At 43.9% G+C, this 23,239-nt stretch overlaps 1 protein-coding gene across 1 annotated transcript in view; it reads left to right on the top strand.

Moving 5' to 3' along the window:
• Positions 1–23,239, top strand: part of IQCM (IQ motif containing M) — a 255,448-nt gene that overhangs the window by 70,560 nt on the left and 161,649 nt on the right. Inside the window, exon 3 of the mRNA XM_053256944.1 lies at positions 11,548–11,607. Coding sequence (XP_053112919.1) covers positions 11,548–11,607 — 60 coding nt within the window. The remainder of the gene's footprint in view (positions 1–11,547; positions 11,608–23,239) is intronic.

Raw genomic sequence — 23,239 nt, 5'->3', positions numbered from 1 at the left:
AATCCCAGCTCTGTTACTGGCACAGTCTGTAAACTTGGCAAGGTCATTTCATCTGCTCCTATTGCAGCTTTTCCAGCTTCAAAATCATTAAGAAGAACTCCATGGTAGATGTTTTTGCTTATGTGCTTTCTGGAGATGTGTGTGTGTGTGTGTGTGTGTGTGTGTGTGTGTGTGTAGAGAGAGAGCGAGAGCTATAACTGGTTGAAATAAAGCCTCTTTTAGAATTCTGCATGGAATGTATTCAGTATGCAATAATTTATTCTAATAAATTATGAGCAGCAGAGTGTGTTAAATAAATGTTAAAATTTACAATACTCTTAGCCACCTTTCTTGAGTCACCTGAAACATCTGCATTGTACCATTTAGCTTTCTGGTTGCACTTCAAGTTCTGATGAGAGAACATAAGAATAGCTCTGCTGGCCCAAGGCCCATCTAGTCCAGCATCCTGTTTCACACAGTGGTCCACCAGATGCTGCTGGAAGCCTACAAGCAGGAGTTGAGGGCATGCCCTCTCCCCTGCTCTTACTCCCCTGCAACTGGTACTCAAAGGCATCCTGCCTCTGAGGCTGGAGGTGGCCTATAGCCCTCCAACTAGTAGCCGTTGATAGACCTCTCCTCCATGAAATTATCCAAACCCCTCTTAAAGCCGTCCAGGTTGTTGGCTGTTAGACATGCTGGCATCCTCCTGGACATAGTGGTACCTTTCCTCCTTTGGGGTATACAATCTAACTGGGCTTCTAGTATTGTGGTTTTGAGTAAACTCCATGCATTCTGGAGTGAAGTGACTCTCCTGATTTTCCCTTTCAGCTTTCTTTTCACCATACTCCTCATTTTAGAGAAGTTTCCTCTTCTGAAATTCAACATGTCTGTGTTAGACTTCTTTGGTGATTCTCTCCCCGCATGTATGCTGAATCTGATCACACTATGGTTACTATTCCCTAAAGGGTCAATGACACTGACATCATGCACCAGGTCCTGGGTGCCACTCAGGATTAAGTCCAAGGTCGCCTTCTCTCTGGTTGGTTCCAAGACCAACTGTTCTAGGGCACAGTCATTCAGCGTGGAATGTCAGAAATATAGGTTAACATTCCATGCAGCAGAACCAGCATAAAATTCTCCAGTATAGATATTGGAGAACTGCTGTAGAGCTGTGAAAGCCAACTCAAATCAAGCCAGGCTCTAGTACAAGCCGGCTCAGCTCAAAGGCTCATGCTTGAACTGGACTGGATCCATAAAGAGTGGAGCTGGTCCAAGTCAAGCCAAGTCTGACTGGAAAAACCCACTCATGAGCTGGCTTGAGGGATATACCTGTGAAGGGGAATTCAGCAAAGATTCCCTTTTACAAGTAAAGGGTTTTCCAGAAACTTAATGTGGTGGGGGGGGGGAAGGAAAAAGATAGTTTACCTTTTAAAAGGCAGCGGGGATGGTGAAGGCAGCAACAGGACCCCCTGCCGACCTCCCAAATGACTGTTTCAGGCCTTTGTGCACACACGGCTACCATTAGAATGGCCTCTGCACATGTGCAGAGGCCCAAACCAGGCCACAGGCAGCCTAGCCTGTCATTTAGAGGCCAGCGTTGGGGTTGGAGGAGCCCCTGCTGCTGCCTTTACTATCCCCGCTGCCCTTTAAAAGGTAAATACTATCCTTTTCCTCCCTTCCCGCACATTAAGTTTCTGGAAAGCCCTTTACTTGTCAGAATTCCCCTTTACAAGTATACCCCTTGAGCTGGCCAGTGAGCCAGCTCACCGGCTCAATGGCTGCACCAGACTGGGGCACGGCTTGATCAAGCCCAAGCCACCTGGGGTGGCTTGACTCCATCTGGATTCAAGCCGAACCAAGAAAACGAGACCCATGCATACCCCTAAACTGCTGCCATTTAGAACATGTATGTATTTGTTTAGCATTTTATATACCTCTATAAACTCACATCTCCATACTGAAAATACTGGATTGGGTTTAAGGATCCAAGCTCATACTCAGTACATGGCAGATTCTTAAGTCAAAGACATTCTGTTTCCATATGTCAAATAGCCCTTTCAAGACCAAGATGATACTTTGTATATCACATGGTATTCTTGGTACAACTCTAAGTTGATTTAGGCTTATTTTATATTTTGCATCTAAAGAAGTGAGAGCAAAATGAGATATATTTATTTCAAAAGTATCTAGTGATGCTTCCATGTTTTAATATATACATTTTGCATTTGGCTATAAGAATGAGTTGTAAAGCAACTAAGTTAAGTATAACTGTTTTTAGCATATGTAGCGTTTAACATATGTAAAATATGTTTATTTATATGTTTAACATATGTTAAAATAATCCCGTGATTTTAAAGTGCTCAGGCAGCAGAGAGCATGAGTAAAAGAATAAAGTTCATGCACGGATGAGACAAGTGTCTGAGAATCCCCCCCTTGAATAAGAAAGCCCACTGGGCAAAATTCATTTGAGCGAGTCTTTTGCAAGTCTCAGTGAGGCCTGGCTGCATAGACAACTCCCTGGCTAAAGGAGGGCCCTGCTGGTAGGACCTTTCTTTCCAGCCTATGGATGCCTGCTGCTGCTGCCCACTATCTCAGGCTGCAAAGAAGCCCCATGAAGCCTAGTTGTGTCCTTGCGGAGACTTTCCTTGGCTGTGTGAAGCTGACTGCCATTTGTAGCTGGGGGTCATGGAGGCTTGGAATCTCTCATGATTCCTGGCTGCGAATAATGGGAGCCCTCTGTCATCTGTCTGCTCCCCTTTCCCCAGCTATTTAGGGAAGGATGAGGGGTTAAATAGAAGCAAGACCATGGTTAAATCAGGCTGCTTCTTGTGTTTTGTCGAACTTGGAAAACTTGAAGCAGCCTGATTTATTTCAGACTAGCCCGGAGGTGTTGGTCCATCCCTAGTTTCTGGTGAATGGAAGCATGAAGAGAGAAAAAATCTTAAGAGTTTTAAAGCCAAATATTAATAACATGAATAAATTATACTGTACCTCTTTGATAATGAAGCCTCAGTGATTTGGCTTTAAACTAGCTTTTCACTGGTATAACTCTACTGTGCAAGGTATAACCATACGTAATCACTCATCTAATCTGTGAACAGCAAACCTCTGCCTAGAACTTATGGCTTAATAGCAGGGAAAATTGTGATTGGTTTATTATAATGTTGAGACAAAATGATGGTCCTTTTTTCATGAATATGTTTGCCCACATGAAATGCACCCCACTTTGTAGCAGTTTTTCGCATCCATTGATGAAAGTGTGAGAAACTGTCCATAAAGGGCGAGTGTCAGAGGAAAAGCAAATGTACCCTTGTTTCTGAGACTACCTGTGCAATGCTTCCTCATATTTCAATATGGTGCCCATTTGAAGTAATGCCGTGTGGAAGAAAAGCACCTGCATTTGGATGTCTTCATGCAAATTCCATTCCTCTTCACTGAATTTCGTTCAATGGCATGCACATTTGGATGTGCATTCCCATGTCAGAGATTGGTAGTCCAGTTGCCTTGGCAACATGGACAAGTTTCCTCTTCCCTTACCAAACAAGAGCCGATAAGGGAACAATGGCTGCCAACAGGCATGAAATCATGTGTAAAAGAGTGGAAGGACAGGTGTTTATTTTCATGTATCTCAAAATATCAACTTTTGTAGTGAAATTGAACCTCATGAAAATTTAGTGCAGCACTAGTTTATGAGGCAGTCTAATTCTATCTGCCTGAATTGTCTTCTCAGGCTCAGGGCCTATAGCAGCCCATCCGATGCTCCAGCTGTCCACGTGGTTGATATAGTGATTGTGGAGGTGAAAATGGAACTGTTGCTGCTAAGTGACTATAGCTGTTTTGCACACAATGGCTTTCCTATACTAGAAAAATGTCAATAAGACAAAATGTATATCGTATATAGTATATACAGTATCATCACTTTTGAAGGGAGGCACAAGAGTTTATTTTGCTACAATCACTCAATGTGAGGTCAGAACTGTGCAAAAGATGTCATGTGTGAAGCAATTCTGAGGGTGTGGAAGTCCAGCTCTCATGACAGTTCCATTGATAGAATTCATTTTAGAGTTTATATCAATAGACATAATAAGGTAAGAGATCAACAAATTTTGAGCTTGAATATCATTTTAACTTCTCTCAAAGCTATTAATATGTTTCTGTGTGTTGTATATTTCCTGTTTTTAAAATGAAATTATTATTTTAAATGACGTTAAAATCCAGATAATAAAATTTCTTTAAAAGTGCTACACAAAATACTAGGGATGTGCAAAATGTAGCATTGTCAAAATGTTTCAACTGTAAATGGGTCGTTTCGAGTGTTTTGAGCTTGGAACAAAACGATTCCGTTTTGATCAAAACATTTCAATGTTTTGAGCGTTATTTTGGAGGCCTGTTTTTTCCTTGCTTATTGGTTTTCTAGTACTGGCTTCTGGTTGGCTTGCAATCTCTTTGGTTCTTGGATGACTTATTATCATACAAACCGAGTGTTGTCATGGGCAACTGTGCCCCCATTGGCTGGGGGAGGGAGAAGGTGGGGACGTAAAAAGAGGGAATTTCAAAATGTATTCAAAGGGACTGAGAGGCAGAAAGAGCCCTTATGCTTCTTTTGAAGAGGATACATCAGGAGAGGAGGAAGGAAGGTTTGTTTTTGTGGTTTTCTTTTCTCAGCACTGAGTATAATATGCTATGCTATTGGTGCTATAACAATCGAAACCCCCATAGGGTCCTAAAGGGTATTTTTTGGAAAGGTTAAACATTTGTTTAAAATCTCCTGCTTGCCCATTTCTTTTGTGGGATGGTAGGTAGCACCCATCATGTCTTATCATGTCCTACTACCCAAACACACTTTGGTGTCCCTCGGAGCTACCCATGGAAAACAATGGGCTGTTTAGAGTTTCTCTATTGTTCCCCATGACCAAAACGCTCAAAACATTTTGAGTTTGTTTGATCAAAACAACTGGGGTTGACCGCTGATTCGATGAAATGTTTCAGCCATCTGCTTTGTGTTTCGAGCTCAAAACAAAATGCAAAATCTGTTTCGTGCACATCCTTATAAAATACAATCTAGTTTAGTCTTTTCCATTAAAACACCCCACATGTTTACTCCTTAAACCACCATATAAACTACAGGTAATCTATCATATTTTAGAAATTATGTTTAAATTCATCACTGATCTATTTTAATAAATGCTATATTATGTATTCTCTATGTGATTTATCTAATGATTCATCAGTTTGTCATGAATATAATGCTGATAGGATTTATTCGGTGATATACTTTATCATCACAAATACATTAAAATTGATAGGTGCTAACTTTAATTCTACATGAGATGACTTTATCTTATAGTTATCTATACAACTTCCAAAGCAGTATGTCATCCTGACAAATATTCTGTTGTTCAGTGGGGAAAAAAATAACATATTCCAGTGGGCGAAACCTTATTTAAAATGGATGAAACTCAAGGACTATACAAAGTTCATTTATTACAGGATTTTTAATAACTAAGCAACATACAGCACAAACTTAATTTTTCACAGAGTAAATTCATTTAGTAGGGTGTTACTGTGCTCTGCACAACTCTGAGGTTTGAATTAGAACTGTATACCTTGTGGATCTTGAAGTGGCAACCTATAGGATGTCTGGTAGAGAAGTATGCCTCTGCAGCACCATTTAGTTCTGGCCAAAGAAATCTCGGGTAGTGACCAACCTCTTCCCACCAATAGGCCGGAGTAGAGCAGATGCTTTACAACTCTTGTAAAGGTTTCTGGTCAGATGTGCTTGCTGCTCTGCACAGAAATGCAGAGCTCTTGCTGCTCTTGCTGCCTTTTCCACACCTTGAGCACTTTCTCATGATCATGAGAAAGGGCTCCAAGGGGTGAGGGAAGGAAGTCTTTAAAAGCTTTCCTCCCCTGCAGATGACCCATTGCTCTTGGATTGCACACCCAGATGGTCCTCTGCCACTGCCGGCAGCAGGGAGGTTTGGGGGCCAGGAGACCCTCGGAACTCCCATAGTGCACCGTGTGTGCAAGTGTGCAGTGCATTATGGGGATTCTCTCGTTTCCGGCAAGGAGCCCTGTAGTCTCCCAGCCCTGGCTGCAAGCAGCCAGGGCTGGCAGACAATAAAAACAATGAGGTGAAGGGAGCGCCCTTAACCTCATTTTGAAGGTGGGCTCCCGAAGCAGTTTTGCTGTTCTGCTGCCACTGGGAGCCGAGTGGCTCCTGATGGTTCTCACGTGCAGGCAAAACTGGGCTGGGCTTCCTTAGCCTGGTTTCCCTGTGTGTGAGAACAGCCTCCTTCAGTTAATTAGGAGCTGAGCTGAGGCTGAAAATTGTTTTGATACCGTAATGAAGCAACTTAAGTGACTTAGCTATTTAAATGGCTTATCTGAATAGCTCATAGTATCTGGTACATTTACTGTATCTGATGTGTCTGGTCTGTGAAGGGGAGTATCCTTGGTGGTTCACAGAGAAGAAACTACATCATGGGGCAGTCTTCCAAATTACCCAAAGTTTGTGGCGTGCAGTGAGCTGAAGTAAAGTATGAATGATATGCTCACATTTTATCTCTAGAGACATCATCTTTTCCCTACCTTCACATAATAGAATAGAGGATTCAATTAGGATAACATGACCTCTCATTTAGCTCCAATTTTCCAAAGTTAAAGCAATTTAGAAGGCAGTCAAGAGTGAATGTAATTGTGTGTGTGTTTTTTAATGGCCTACTTACAGCCAGAAATCCTTTTCTTGAATTACTGTGTTCTTCGGTCATTGGCTCTATGTGCTATTATCCGCATTCCACCAGTGCTGGAGGAAGGTTCTAATTTTCATGCTGTAGTGGTGATATCATAGAAGAGAAGTGCTTCTCAGAAGTTACTTGTCTCTAGAATACAAGGATGGACGGGTAGAGCATCACAATGTGAGTGTACTTCAAAAAACTGTTGACATTTTCCATATTAGTAGTACTTACACTAGCAGGAGGAATATTTTCCTCTCTCTCTTCTTTCCTATATCTGATTGATTGATTGATTGATTAAGTGCCGTCAAGTCAGTGTAGACTCTTGGGCTAAGGGCTGCTTTTTAAGTGATTTTTGACGTTTAAGGTTTTTCTCCATGGATTTTCAATGACAAACCATGAATCCACTCTCATTTGCTACTAGAGAATCTACACTCAGAACTCCTCAGAAACAACAAAACCTTGTTAGCAACCCATGGGGGTGGTTGGAACCATCTGTGCACTACACCACCACTCCCTCTGGGCCACCCCATCACCCCCCAAGTGCAGTTATGGGGCTGCTGAAACCTCCATTCTTCTCTATGCAGAAAAACCTTAAAGATGCGTACAATTCAAAAATCACTTAAAAATCAGTCCTTTGCCCAAATCCTTTCAAATGATTCTGGTAGCTTCCTTGCTCCCCTTGGGAACTTCCACCCACCACACTCCGCTCTTGGCCACCCCTTTCCCCCTGACGTGAAGCTATACATTTGCTGGAATCCTCATTATTCCCTATGAGGAATTCAAACACTTTAAAAATTCACCAATAATCAGAGGAGTGTCCGATTGCCTTGGGGTTTTGTGGGTGGTAGGCTCACTCACCCCATGTTTGTGCCCCTAGGTGCTCCACAATAGGGGATAATGGGCTGGTTTGAGTCCCATTATACCCTATGAGAAAAATATAAAAATAAAATTCAAAACTTCATAAAAAATTGTACAAGTGTCTGAATGCTTTGGGGGATAGGTGGCAGGCACCCATGGGTGCCATCTACCACCCCACCCACTTTTGGAGGTTTGAAATGAACCAGGGGGGTTTCGAGCAAAACCAAAACTGAACCTCCCCCTCCCGGTTTGAACGTGGTTCGAATTCGAACCGAACCGGGCAAACCGGTTTTGTGCACATCCCTACTTGTACTTTCCATTAGAACATAAGAACAGCCATACTGGATCAGGCACAAGGCCCATCTAGTCCAGCATCCTGTTTCACACAGTGGCCCACCAGATGCCTCTGGGGAGCACACAGGCAAGAGATATGTGCATCCCCTCTCTCCTGTTGTTGCTCCCCTGCAACTGGTGTTGAAAGGGTGTTGAAATATAGGCTAGAAAAAATAAGTATGCACAGTGGAGAAACCAAGCTCCTTTTTCTAGCCTTTATTTGGCTTTATGTTATGGGGTGTATTGATTACTACTCTTCCACATTGTATGTATTTCTCCTGCCTTATTTTTGTATTCATACTTTGTGATATCTTATGATTGTTTGTCACTTAAAACAATATATGGCTGTTCTTACTAGCCTTAACTAGTTGATAGTGAAGTTTGAATATATGGACTGATTATACTGTTTATTGAGTATGTGTACTAGCCTTTTCCACGGCATTCACTTGTTCTATCAACACTGTTTTTTATTTAAGGCTTCTTGGCTCAGGTGCCATGCTTAAATTTCCAAGTGCCATGGCAAGTTGTCATATGTGCATGGCTGAGCACTGGTGTCATGTATGTTCTTAAGTTTATGATGACTCAGGCTAAAGAAGACTCATTAGAATAAGGGATGCCTGTGACTGAATGCAATTCATTCTTTGTCGGATATGCTGTGTTTTTAATATGACTGAGGTCTCTAAGGAGTATGGCAATTCAGTGCAAATAATTTCCAGCAGTAGTCTATAATATCATTCAACATGATTATACTGGGATTTGGTATATTTGAATAAAGCAAACATTTCTTTCCTGATGTGCACAGCCATTCTCAATGGAAATGTGACAACAATAAGAAAAGTTATATGATGCTTTCCTTTCCCGATTTCCTACTTTTAAAAAATGAGCAAACTCTGAATTCCCCAGATCACACAGGGCTATTATCATTCCCTTAGTGACATTTAGGATACTGATTCGTTCCTTCTCTCTCAAAGCATAGTTATTAGTAAAAATAAATCTCTTAAATAGCACTTTCATGAATGGTGGGAGGGACTCCACTATACCACTTCAGTTGAGAGGAAGTTTCTTTTGATCTGATCATGCTATAGACTAAGAGCACTGAGAGTTGAAGTTACTGAGTTTGCCAATTTATATAGATTTTTTTTTGAAACAGTGTTCTCTTTCCATGAAAGAGAGACTTATGTGATATCCAAGTGATCTCTTGTGGATAGTCTAGTCAGCAGAAGATGAACCATTGCTTGAGGCAAACGTACTCTTTGCTAATGAGGTATGAAGCCATTCTTTGTAGCATAATAGGGAGGTGACATGAAAGAGCAACCAATCTGGTAGAATGGAGTCATAGAGAAAGTTTTTCACTTTTGTGGTGTTCTGGAATTCAGAATTAATGAAGCTGGTGAACAAAATATTGGGTGAGGCACAGAAGGTGTAATCACCAGCATGCCATCAGCATGTCACATTCATCCACATACTCCCCACAAATCCCATAAATACTTTGCCCCATTCTCAAGAACCTTTTAATTAGTGTCCCTCTCTCCCAAGATCACAACTCTGCTCCACTCTTGGCCACCTTCATTCCCAACTCCAAAACTCTCCACTAGGCTTATCCCCATTTAAGGGCCACCACAATCAGGTCATCCCACCTCACTTCTACTTCTTATGAGCCAGCCAGAGTTTCTGGCTCCACTGAAGAAGTGTTGACTCTACTAAGCCATGTCAAGTATGGCATTGACGATATTGGAGCTAGCAACCAAGTACATAATGTTTAACTGATTATCCTTTAATTAATTTCATAAATTTAAATATAATTGCATAGTACAAAACTCTCAAAATGTGCTTTTTCAAGAAGGAAATATAATTTAAATGGCTATCTAATAAACAAAGATTGTCACATGTTTTTAGGAGATACAACCTTTAATATGTTTTTTATTCCATATTACAGTAATACACCAGAACCAAAGTAATCACACCTACTGATTACAAATTGTCCCCCACTGATGAAACAACTAAAGCATGTGTTGATTAATCATTTAAATTGCTGAACAGGCACTTCCCTTTTGGGTTAGCTTTATTTTCATTCTTATCATTCCTTAAAAAGAGGGAAGGGATAAAAAGGAGGAATAAAGTGCCTGAATGGGAGGTATTTGGATGACATAAATCCACCACTCACTATTTTACCCATTTTGTGTTAGAAATGTGGGGAGCGTTAAGGATTAGTTAGCAATGTTTGGCCAGAACCTAGAACTGCAAAATACTCTTTCTCCATCTCCTCCTCCAATGGTGGCAGTGGTCAAGGGTACATTTGTACAGTACATTTGTCTGAAAGCTTTTTTTTTTTTTTTTTTGACATTCTGAACCAATTCTGACATTGAAGGTATTCAAATGATCAGTGGAAAGCGGGCTAAGGGAACCATTTCCCATGGATCGTGGGAACCACCAGGCTCACAGGCAAGCCTGGTTTCCCCAAAGTAGGTAACCCACTTAAATACCCCTTCCCTTAAACGGGGTTAGTGGAGCGAGCACTCCGCTAACCCTATTTTTTTGATCATTTATTTCTGCAGTGTGGCAACACATGAGGAGACACCCAGCTGGGAGGCTGCAAGCAGCCTTCTTGGCTCGGGGGTCTCTCCACCATGCCCCACGCACTTGTGTGGGACATCCTGGAAATTCTGGGGGCTGCACAGCCCCTGATCCCTGCAGCCCCCACCGGCTCCGTGACGGAACCGGCAGTTGTGTGGGTGGCCGATCCGGTCATCCAGGGCTGCCGGCTTGATCGTATGCAGGATAAGCCTGCTCTCCCTGCAAACCCCCTTACAGCGAGTCTCACTCATCGTGAGACTCGCCTCATTGAGTATTTCCTGGATGTAATTTTGATGTGATTTGTGATAAGGAAATCTATAATGGCTATTGATTATGTAAGAGAAGAAGCAAGGAATGGACATTTCAAACCGCAAGGCTATTGTATGAGTATTGCAATTATTGTGCAAAATTGGGGGGCATTCACATGACCAGGAAGGCAGGGGAGCAGGTGGGTGGGAGGAAGTCTGTGTGAATCTTACCTTCCCCTCAGACTATCCATTAAACATTGCTGGGAGCGCAGGCTGTGCTCCCAGATGATCTGCTGCTGTGCCAGGCAGCATGGAGCTCCAGAGGCCAGGATGATGTGTCCTTGACCCCGGGTATCCCACAATGCACCATGTGCTGAGTGTGATGCATTGGGGGATTCTTCTAGGGGATGGGTATTCTAGGCATCCATCTGTGTGTTTCCTTGGGGCTGAGACACACAATCCCTGGGTTAATGGTGTGCTGATACCATTAACCCAGGCTAAAAGCTGAGCTAAAAAGCCAGGCTAGGCAGCTCTGCCCCAGCAGGATTGGGCCCGATCCTGGCGGTTCTCAAGCGCAGCCTAATCCAGGCTGGGCTTCCCTAGCCTGGGTTAGGCTGCACATATGAGTATCTATCATCAGTTGGTGAAATCTTACCTACTTTCTAGTCTAGATAACAAAGGTAATTCTGCTAGAGATGATTGCCCTCTGTTAACCTTGACATTTCTAATGTGAAAGAAAACCCATCATTAAATATCAAAGAGCTCTGTTCTATTTTATACAAAGGGAGTCACTTTAATCTGTCCCCCTTCATTTTCAGAACAAGATGTATCACCATGCTGTAGTATGTCATCCTCCACTGAAGGTGACCTTGGAAGCGGTAATTATCTTAGTTATGGCAAAAAGATTAGGTAAAGAAAATGGTAACCATCAGGCAGAATAATTGTATTAAACCTGTTTGTACTTTTAAAGTTTTTAGAATAAGAACTGTGAAAGCAATCAAGTTGTGAAGCATATGTTACTTATTTGATGAAATACAAAGAGAACAGAATTAAACCTGACTTGTGACAGACAACAGCAGCTCTGCTGCAGTCAGCTCTTGTTTCAAGCAACCAGGAAAGATCTGCCAAGACGATAAAGACACATGCCAAGCATCTTGGTCTTTGCATTTTGAAGTAAGGCAGTACAAATTCTGTTGGTGCAATGTAACCAACAAGAGATTCTGCAGTGCAAGTGATTTTGTTGGGCAGCTAAAATGTAATAAGAGCTTACCTGTATTCAGACAATTGTCTTTCCTGCAGAGGTCTTTCTAGTCAGAAAAAAAAACCAAAATATGCAGGATGCCTACTGCCTAGTGGTCAAAAGGCATAATAAAAAGTAAAATGTGACCAAAGTGAATAAACTTATCAGGTCATTTTATGAGTCAAAGCAATGTCATTATTTATTCAGAACATATGTGCTGAATATGAACAAAGACAGCCCTTTCAGCTTCACTGAAATAATAATAATAATAATAACAACAACAACAACAATTCAATTTCTATACCGCCCTTCCAAAAATGGCTCAGGGAGGTTTACACAGAGAAATAACAAGCAAATAAGATGGAACCCTGTGCCCAAAGGGCTCACAATCTAAAAAGAAACATGATAGACACCAGCAACAGTCACTGGAGGTACTGTGCTGGGGGTGGATGGGGCCAGTTACTCTCCCCCTGCTAAATAAAGAGAATCACCACATTAAAAGGTGCCTCTTTGCCAAGTTAGCAGGGGTCTAGAAGGGGAAATGATCAATATTTTAAATAGTGGTTAGACTAGGACTGGGGAGACCCAAATTTGAATCCTCATTCAGCTATGAATCACACTGGGTGACTGTGGTCCAGTCTCTTATCTCTCAGCCTAACGTACATCAAAGGGTTGTTGTGAGGATAAATATGACTATGTACACCACCGCTCCTTGGAAGAAGATCAGGATATAAATATACAAGTTCTTCTAGTAAGAACTAATCTCTACAATTGGACTAAATTTGGTTCAAATTGAGGGCCACAAGTTAGATCTGTTGCTTCTCAAATGTTCATGCATCCATCATCTGGGATTGGTGTGGATGACATCATTACAAACTATACCATTGAGGTGTCCCTGTGTGTCACTCACTACAACTGTACCAAATTTGGTTCAAATCTGTTAGACAGTCTACAAGTTAGTGTACTTGCTCCTCAAAAGATCTCACGTCCACCATCTTGGATCAGGCTGGATGACATCATCAAAAACTACACCATTGGGGAATCCCTATGTGTCCATACAGTTGTAGCAAATTTGGTTCAAATCGGTTAAGCAGTTCACAAGTTAGCCCACTTATACCTCAAAGATTTACGTGTCTGCAAGTTTGAAATGGGGTGGATGATGATGATGATGATTGTTATTTTATTCAGTTTCTATACTGCCCTTCCAAAGATGGCTCAGGGCGGTTTACACAGAGAAATAATAAATAAATAAATAAGATGGATCCCTGTCCTCAAAGGGCTCACAATCTAAAAAGAAACATATACACCAGCAACAGTCACTGGAGGTACTGTGCTGGGGGTTGATAGGGCCAGTTACTCTCCCTCTGCTAAATAAAGAGAATCATGACATTAAAAGGTGGCTCTTTGCCAAGTTAGCAGGGGTTAACTTGTCATTAGGATGTCATCACGAACTATGCCATTGAAATGTACCTGTCCATCACTCACTACAACTGCACCTCATTTGGTTCAAATCAGTTAGTCCACAAGTTAGTGCACTTGCACCTCAAATGTTCATGCATCTGCCATCTTGGATTGGAGTGGATGACATCATCACAAATGACACCATTGGGGAATCCCTATGTGTCCCTACAACTATAGAAAGTGTGGTTCAAATCGGTCAAGCGGTTCACAAGTTAGCCCACTTGCACATCAAAAGTTTACGCATCTGCCATCTTGAATCAGGGTGGATGACATCATCACAAACTACACCACTGAGGTGTCTTTGCATGTCACTCACTACAACTGTATCTCATTTTGTTCAAATCGGTTGGACAGCCCAAAAGTCATCCCACTTGTGCCTCAAATGTTCTCGTGTCTGCTGTCTTGAATCAGGGTGAATGATATCATTGCAAACTATGCCATTGAGGTTTCCCCATATGCCCCTACAGCTGTAGCAAGTTTGATACAAATCGGTTATGTGGGTCACAAGTTAGCCCACTTGCGCCTCAAAAGTTTACGTATCTGCCATCTTGAACTGGGGTGGATGACATCATAACAAAATACACCATTGAGTTGTCCCTGTGTGTCACTCACTACAACTGTATCTCATTTTGTTCAAATTGTTTAGGCAGTTCACAAGTTAGCCCACTTGCACTTCCAAGGTTTATGCATTCGCCATCTTGAACAGGGGGTGCATGACATCATCACAAACTATGCTTTTGAGGTGTCCCTATGTGTCCCTACAACTATGATTTGGTTCGTATTGGTCCAGTTGCAATGTTGATAGTGGGGGGACACACACACGGAATGCCAGGTGATCTCATAAGCCTGCTGGAAAGGAGGCTAAAAATGAATGAATGAATGAATAAATAAAATAAATAAACAAAATTCCAGTGTTTCATGTGGAGACTAATACCTGTGCTGTTCTTGCAGTGGACAATTAGTAACATAATTGAAACTGATAGCTCTTTCCAGTAGCTTACAATAGTACCTTAAAGCCAACCTAGACATGAAATGAGAGTTCCATGACTGAGAGCCAGCATGCTGTAGTGGTTAGAGTGTAAGGCTAGGGCTTGAGAGACCTAGATTCAAATCCTCATTTACCTATGAAACCCGATGGGTGACCTTGGGTCAGTCATTCTCTCTCAACCTGATCTAACCTACAGGGCTGTTGTGAGGATAAAATGGGAAGCAAACTGATACTTCCAATCACAGAACTCCCACATCATGTCTCATTTACTATTACTATATACCACTTAAAAAAAAATAAAAAAAATTCAAGGTGGTTTACAAAGAAAATAACAATAACAATAAAAAAGATGGTTCCCTGTTCCCAAAAGGGCTCACAGTCCAAAAAACATACAGAAAGTAGATAACAGCAACAGCCACTGGAAGGAAGGAATTTGACCCGCAGACAACCATAGGAACATAGGAAGCGGCCATATATTGAGTCAGACCATAGGTCTATCTAGCTCAGTATTGTCTACACAGACTGGCAACAGCTTCTCCAAGGTTGCAGGCAGGAATCTCTCTCAGCCCTATGTCATTAGTTGTTGCTTTTGACTTTGGCCATAGAGACTGGTATAAAGTCTACAGTCTTAGTACAAAAGAGATACAAAAAGACACAAAACAGATTTTCCATCAGGAATATTTGTTTGAACAGTTAGTTGTATATCAGTGGTCTCATAAATTGTTAAATGATTGCCACTGTTTTGTGTGAATAAATTTCTAATCCCTCAAAACAGTGATGTGGCAAGTTACTCAGTAATGGCTAATGGGGTGTGGTGGGTGATGGAGTACCAGTCTGTAGCTGGCAACTTCAAAGGTGTCTGTCACAGAATTTCCTTCATAGTTGATGGAGGGGGCTTGATGGACAGAGATAAGAGGCTACTTCAGGTCTGCAAAGCAGCAGAGCAGTTGGCATAAAAGTGAGGACTGGAGAACAAAAGAACCAATAGCAGATGAGCTTGTAAAGAGTAGAAAGAATAAGAAAGATGATAACAGGATATGTGGGAGATGATAGTTGGAGGCAGAGAAGTGAAGAGCCTTCAATGTAAGGGCAAAAGAATGAATGTGTTGCAGAAAGTGGCATCTAACAAGTGCAGAGACTGAAGAAGTGTAGCAATGAGAGAGAAACGACTTTTCTCTGAAGAGAGCCAGAGTGGTGTAGTGGTTAGAGTGCTGGACTAGGACCAGGGAGACCCGAGTTCAAATCCCCATTCAGCCATGAAACTAGCTGGGTGACTCTGGGCCAGTCACTTCTCTCTCAGCCTAACCTACTTCACAGGGTTGTTGTGAGGAGAAACCTAAGTATGTGGTACACCACTCTGGGCTCCTTGGAGGAAGAGCGGGATATAAAATGTAAAGTAAAGTAAATAAATAAATAAATAAAATTTCAAAGGAGAGGAAAGACTCCTGCCAGAGAAGCTAGGAAGAAGAAGAAAGAAGTCAAGACGAGACATAGAGATTGGGCAGGTGTTTTGGCAGCAGGAGCAGAGAATAAAGGGTGGTGGTTGTCTTGGAAATGCTGAAGACAGTGAGGCAGTTCCCACGATCAGACAAGTGCCCGCAGAGCCCTGGGTGGCCGGATCAGCCATCCACATGACTGCCGGCTCTGTCACGGAGCCGGCGGGGGCTGTGGGGATCGGGGCTGCGCAGCCCCCAGAAGTTCCAGCATGCCCTGTGCGAGCAGGTCCCACACCTAACGTCCAGAACCACTTTATTAAACAGCACTTGGTGAAGCTCTTTAGGTGGATCCCATCAACGAAGCAGATTAAATGCCTCTGAGCCCTATCTCCTCTCTAAAGAGGAGATTTGAAATAATGCAGAGCTCCCCTTCTGTATGCTGCGCCTGAGGTGAGGGCCAAGGCTCCTAGCCCACAGTTAGAGGAAACCTAGGGAGAGCAGTATAAGCAGCCCCAACCCCAGACCCAGCTCGCCAGGCCAAGGATAGGCTGAAATCCCCCCCCAGCTCCCCCTGACCTTAAAAGCTCAGGTAGCCCCGGGGACCCAAAGGACCACTGCCAAATCCCTGGAGCTTAAGAGCTCTGGATGTCTCAGAGAGGGGACACAATGGAAACCCCGGCCGGGCCGGGACAAAAACTCCGCCCCACACCCAGCTAGTCAAACCACCCAGGTACCTCTCCCCCTACCGCCCCCTGGGAGCTTAGAAGCTCTGAATAAACTCAGCCTGACGGAGGAAGGCGGCTCCCTCCTGCCGCTCTGGGGGTCCACTCACCACCGGGCCGCTTGCTGCAGTTGGGGCCAAGCCCCGCTGTCCTGCCCTCATCGTTCCCAAGCCGAGCGGGCAGCCAGAGGGCTGGTGCACCTCCTGCCCGCCACCGGGTTGTCCGCTGCCGTTTGGAGTGGAGGGCCACATCCCTGGCGCTGCTCTCGCTGCTGCCGAATGTGCCGAAGCATCCCCGGTGTGCCGCTCTCAACTGTGGCCAACCAGGCATGCCACCGCTACCATCCCCTCCACGTGGTTGGCTCTCCTATTGAGAGCAGCACCAGGGATGTTGTCTGGTTGCTGCTCTTGGCCAGAATGGTGAGGACAGCACAGCCGGGCCATGCAGGCCAGCCCAGCCCCTCCCCGCCCCCGGCAGCCAATAGAGAGAGCTGGGGCAAAGCAGCTGTGCACCACTGCTTGCAGCACGGGCGGCTCCATTTTTATTGTGGCCCCTCAACTTTGGAATGCCCTCCCAGAGGAATGTCACCATACTTCCTCCCTCAACATTTGTAAAAAGCAATTTAAACACATTTTTAAAGAGAAACATTTAAATGTTTTATCCGTGGCTTACTGTATATGTGATAGGTTTCTTAGTTCTTAGCTTTTCGCTTTTCACTTATATTTGAAACTTTTGAAATTTGTAACTTTTAAATTTTAAAGGTTTTAGCCTGGTCTTTTAACTTTTCTTAATTTTATTTATTTATTTATTTGTTTGTTTGTTTGTTGTTGTTGTTATTTTACACAGTATCTATTTTGCTAATGTTGTAAGCTGCCCCAAGCAGCAGTGTATTGGAGGGGCAGGGTATACATATTTTAAATAAATATGTATTTATTTAAAATATGAAATACAATCACTTCTCCCTTTTCCTACCTAGTTGTTTGCTCCTATACAACTAAAAATTGGGGGCACACACAGCTCCCAAACTTGGGTAGGACACTGTGTGTGTGTGTGTGTGTGTGTGAGAGAGAGAGAGAGAGAGAGAGAGAGAGAGAATCAATTCAGTGAGGTCATTCAGAGTCTCTCTCTCTCACACTCACACACACACACACACACACACACACACACACACACACACACACTCCAAAATTGTTCAATCAATACAAGATTTCACAATAGAAGAAGCCTTGAAGATGTAATCTTCTGAAGTGTTCTTTATTAATGCATCTCTGCATTCAATGAATTCAGGGTAAACAGTCACTTCTGTATTGTAGTGGTGGCTTTTTGCCTAGTGTTCAGCAGACAAATTTAATTGTATGTTTTCTTGAAACACTTCTGCCATTTATAAACACTGTATAAGTTTGGGCAAAATGTAATTCACATATTTGTGGTTTTAACGAAAGAGTTTTGAAGGGAAAAAATGATGAACACTTATTCTTTTTTTAACCTTTCTGTAGCTTTGTACAGTTGTAATATATATTTTTAATGCTTAATTATTAAAATAGGGCAGATGAATAAAACTGTAAAATAAGCATGCAGAAGGAAACATAATGCATCACACAGGTATTTATAGCTTACAGACAGTAGCAGAATTCTTAAAAAGATTAATGGCCCTTGCTTCTTACATATGTAGATTCCCAAAAAAGTGTCCCCAAAGCTGATTAAACAATTCAAGGTTATTGCAAATCTTATGGGATGTATATTAGAAATAATATAAAGGATCTATGTTATTATATGGACGGTAATTGTAGCATATAACAAAACACTGATCCTCAGTGAACACATCCGAGATTGTCTGGAACAATTGCATTAGCCTTAGTGAACCTACTCTGTCCTGTTTGAATCCCAGTCTAATTTTCCATATAATCTCCTTCCACCAATTTCCTCATATCCCTCTTTAAACTATGGAAAATCATTTAATAGTATACTGAGTTAGAGAAGAGCCCTATCCTATCCTTGTGCCCCTGGTGGCACAGTGGTAAAACTGCTGCCCTGTAACCAGAAGGTTACAAGTTCGATCCTGACCAGGGGCTTAAGGTTGACTCATCCTTCCGAGGTCGGTAAAATGAGTACCCAGAATGTTGGGGGCAATATGCTAAATCATTGTAAACCGCTTAGAGAGCTCCGGCTATAGAGCGGTATATAAATGTAAGTGCTATTGCTATTGCTATTGCTATTATGTCCATTGAATGGGATCCCTTGTGCCAGAGAAGAAAAACAAGAGGCCAGCATAAAAAATACTGTTGTACTAGCTGCAAGCTACTACTGGTAGAATCCCTCACACTGGTAGAACACTACGAGCCCTTTCTCACATGAAGTGAGAAAGGGCTACCTGTTTCATAGGGAGGAAGCCCGAAAGCATTTACCTCCCCGCAGACGATCGTCCTGCCATCCCTGGGTGGGTGAATCGCCTGCCCAGACAAGCACCGGCTTTGGCAGGTAGCAACAAGGGTCGGGGTGCCAGGGCATGTCGCCCCACATTGCTCCACCCCTGGAGATCCAATAATGCACCACAAGAGTGTGTGGTGCATTATGGGGACCCCATCCCTTACCTGAGTCTGCCAGCTACAGCTGTAAGCAGCTGTGGCTGACACATGAGCAGCAAAACAGGCTTAGGAGAGCGCTCGCCACCAGAATTGCCACCGGAATGCCCCTGGAATTGGACCCAATCCCAGCAGTTCACATATGTGTGCAAAACCGGGCTGGGCTCCCTTAGTCCCCCTTTGCACACGTGTGTGAATAGTCTCTACTAATTCAAAGGACAAAGATTGCAGAGTGGGTGGGGCAAGTCATGCTTGCCCAGAGGCTGCTTCTCCCCTCTGTTCCAGCATAAAGTTATACCAGTGGCATAAGGGGGGAGGGGGAGCTGCCACTGGAGTAAGTGGGGAACTCTGGATAAGCAGTATGCCCTGTTCCACCTCAGTCACATTAGAGGACAGGATGTGAATTAACTCCATAGTCAATAATGATACAGCACTAGGATTTATACACCACACAAAAGGGAAGAAAGCTTAAAAGGAAGAATGGGAGGCATAGAAGCTCTTCTCACGATCAGTAAGAAGAGCTTTGGGGCTAACTGTAGGGAGAGAAGGCTTAGCCCGCTTTCCCCGCAGATGAGCAGCCGCTCATAGCTGGGCTGCCAGATTAGCTGCCCACATGACTGCCAGCTCCACTGTGGCACCGGCAGGGGCGGTGGGGATCGGGGGCCGCACAGCCCCCGGAAGTTCCTGAATGCCCCGCACGAACGCACAGGGCATTCTGGAGAGACCCCCGAGCGTGGGAGGCTGCTTGCAGCCTCTCGGTCGGGGGTCTACTCGTGTGTTGCCGTGCGCCGCAGAAATACACGAGCAAAAAGATGGGGTTAACAGAGCACTCGACCGGTGGTTCCCACGATCTCTGGAAAGTGGGCTAAGCTCCCTTAGCCCGCTTTCCACTGATCATGAGAATAGCTTCATAAGGTTACATATGCTGCCCTCATGTTTGGACAGCTGTAAAGACAGTAATGGGAACTGTGGTGATGGGGAAGTTCAGTGGAAAGGTATCATTTTAAAAAAGCGGATCCCAGGAGCATCCAGGAAATTTCTGACCTGTCTCTCTAACTTCTCTTCCAGGTAAACTGGTAGAAAGTACAATAAAAAAAACCACAAAGAAGAACAAACCTTGCAGAGGACAAATCAGGCTGGTTTTACCTCAGCCTTTTAGAATTCTTTCTGTAAGCAAACATATAGATGCAATCCAGAAGACATTATACCTTTTGACACTAGATTTCTTCAGATGTTATGAGCACCAGCCATGCTCACAATTGCAAAAGCAGGGTGAAAGTCCCACCCAACACTGTCACTCACCCCCTCCATCTGGCATGTTCATGCTTATAGCTTCATTTGTCTGAAGGCGGAGGTGCCATAAGCATGATGGCCAGCACTTCCATGAGCTGCAACCTCAGGCAATCCAGGTTGCAGCTCATGGAAGCACCAGCTATCATGCTTATATGGCACCTCCTCTTCAGATAAAGAGGGCTGTAACTGTGAACAGGCCATCTGGAGGGGGTGAGAGGCAGCATGGGAAGGGACACCTGCCCTGCTTTTGAAGTTGTAAGAGTGAATGCGGCTGGTGCTTATCACAGCTGAAAAGGGCTCAAGAGTCTTATTAAACTCCCTAGTAAACTTAGCAGGCATGGAAGGAGAAGACATGTCCTCACAGTGAAGAAAGAGGAGGGGGAGGGGGAGGAGGGGAGGGGGCTAAGCCAGGGGGCATGGAGCATGATGCAGATTTATAAAATTATGAATGGCATGGAGAGAGTGGATGAATACAGATTTTTCTTCCTTTTTGAATAATATTGAAGTATTATTGAGGCTACCAGATGAAACTCTTCAGTTGTAGAGAGCCAAAATTAATGCAATGCATGGTTAGCTTTTAGAATTCACTGTCAATGTGGAATTCAATGTGGTGATCATGGGACTACCTCAGACAGCTTTTGAAAAGGGTGAGGTACATTCATGGAGGAGGAACCTGGTCTCTGAATGGTCTCTGAACCTCCATACAGGGGCAGGGGGAGGCCAGCGGTGGCCCGGGTTCAGCCCACCGCTGCGGCCCTAGCCAAGCTCCCTGCGTCCAGGCGCGTAACAATGATAGGGCAAGGGGAGACAGTTGTCTGGGGGCCCCACTGCCTGGAGGGGCACCCCAGGGGCACCTCATGTGACTCCCCATTGCCCCCTGCCCAGCCCATAGCCTCTCAGCCACTTGCCCTCTTCGCTGACTCTCCTGCTTGTTCTCCTGGCCGCAATCGAAGCAGCAGACAAGCGGCAAAGAGCTCCTTTTCTCCCGCCTCTCAGCTGATCGGCGGGTGGGCGGGGCTTCCACGGAGGCCTCCGTGTAGGCCGCAGTGAAGCCTGAACTCGAGTAGGGCCCAAGCCAGCCAGGAAGGAGGAGGCAGCCAGAGTGTTCTCTGCAGCAGAAGATCCCTTGCTGCACTGCTTAACCCAGACCAGCATTTGCCAGGTAGAGTGTGAACTCCTTTTTGTGGTTACCTCCCCCCCCCCATATATAGGGATCTGCTTGCCATAGGGCTTGGATATGTGGGGGGGGGGGACCGAGAAGTCTCTGAATATTTATTTTGAAACAGCTTGGAAAATTTGCTGACTTAAAAAAAACTATCTAAAAAGTAAGTGGCTTGTTTCATGGCAGAAAATTGCAAAAACTTCTGGAACAGTATTTTATTAATTTTATTTATTCATTCATTCATTTATAAATGCACTTATGTTCAACTTGTTTTGCAACGCAGAAGGTCTGAGTGAGAACTGTGAAGCATGTGTGGGGCTTTTATTTTATTTTTCTTGTGTGTGAACTGCTCCCCAATAACTTGCAGGGACTTCAGGGTAAATCTGGCCAACATGTGAATGCAGCACCTCCATTCCAGAGGAGATGTGTCTTAAAGGGCTTTAAAAGCCTCCTGTGAAAAACCTCCTGGAATCAAACTTGACTGAATTTGTTCAGAATTCTGAGAAAACAAACATAGGTTCACCCTGCATGGTTGAAAGTCTCCTTTGCTAATCTGCAGCGAGGGGACCATTTTAATAATTCATCTTTCTAGTGTGTTCTAGGCATTAAAAGTAATACAAATGTATAGTACTCAATGTATATCACTATATATTGTGACGTGTGTGTGTGTGTGTGTATTCAGTGAAATGTATTTGCAGGCAGCATACTTATTTTGGAATATCAGACTTAAATCCTTGGGGGCCTGGGGTGTGCGGAGGCCCTGGACTTTGAGGGGGGGGGCCCATTTTAAAATCTTGTCTCTGGGCCCACTCCAACCTTGCTACGCCCCTGCCTGCGTCAGATGCATCTGATGACATCAGATGCAGGGGCATGGCTGGGTTGCAATGCGCAGCCCCTGAGGGGCAGCAGCCCGGGTTCTTCAAACTCAGGCGGCGCGCAGTGGTGTCTTCAACCCTGCCTCCATATTCAGAAACAGTATAAAACTTCTGAGTATAAATACTAGGGACATACATTGGGTTAGGAGACATACAACGTGATAGATCTTAATGGTCTACTTGTTGGTTTCCTGGGGCCATCTGGTTGACTATTGTTCAGGTCCGGCTCGAAGTATTTTGTCACCCTAATTGAAGTAAATTTTACCTCACTTAAGGCGAGCTATATAATATAAGTGCATATATAGTACAGCCAGGGACAGCCCAAAGTACTGCGGTATTTTAGGTGAGGCGCCAAATGCCACCTTGCTCTGTTCTCTTGGTGGGGGAGGCCCCTTTCAAACTGACCTTTGTACACTTTGAAAGTGGTGCAGGGGGCAGGGAGGAAAGAGGGCTGCCAGAAGCTCCTTCCTTCTACTCTTCTTGTGCTTCTTGCAAACTTTGCAAGTAGTGTGATAGGGTTACTCCTTGCAGAGCTTGCAAGATCAGTTCGGTCCCCAAAACCTGCTCCCATGGTGGCAGGGGGAGGCTTCTTGCTGCCCTACTGGTGACCCAGTAATCTGCTTACTAGGGTGACTGCCTGACTTTGCCTGGTGAAAGGACCACCCTGCCACTGTTGAAACAGGGTGATGCAGTAGATGGAACCTTGGTCTACTATTTTGTTCTTACCTTGTTGTGATAGCAGTACTAATAG

The sequence above is a fragment of the Hemicordylus capensis genome, chromosome 5, assembly GCF_027244095.1.
Source record: "Hemicordylus capensis ecotype Gifberg chromosome 5, rHemCap1.1.pri, whole genome shotgun sequence".
Classification (NCBI taxonomy): domain Eukaryota; kingdom Metazoa; phylum Chordata; class Lepidosauria; order Squamata; family Cordylidae; genus Hemicordylus; species Hemicordylus capensis.
The sequence above is the reverse complement of the archived record's forward strand: the minus strand, read 5'-3'. Positions and strand labels throughout refer to the sequence as shown.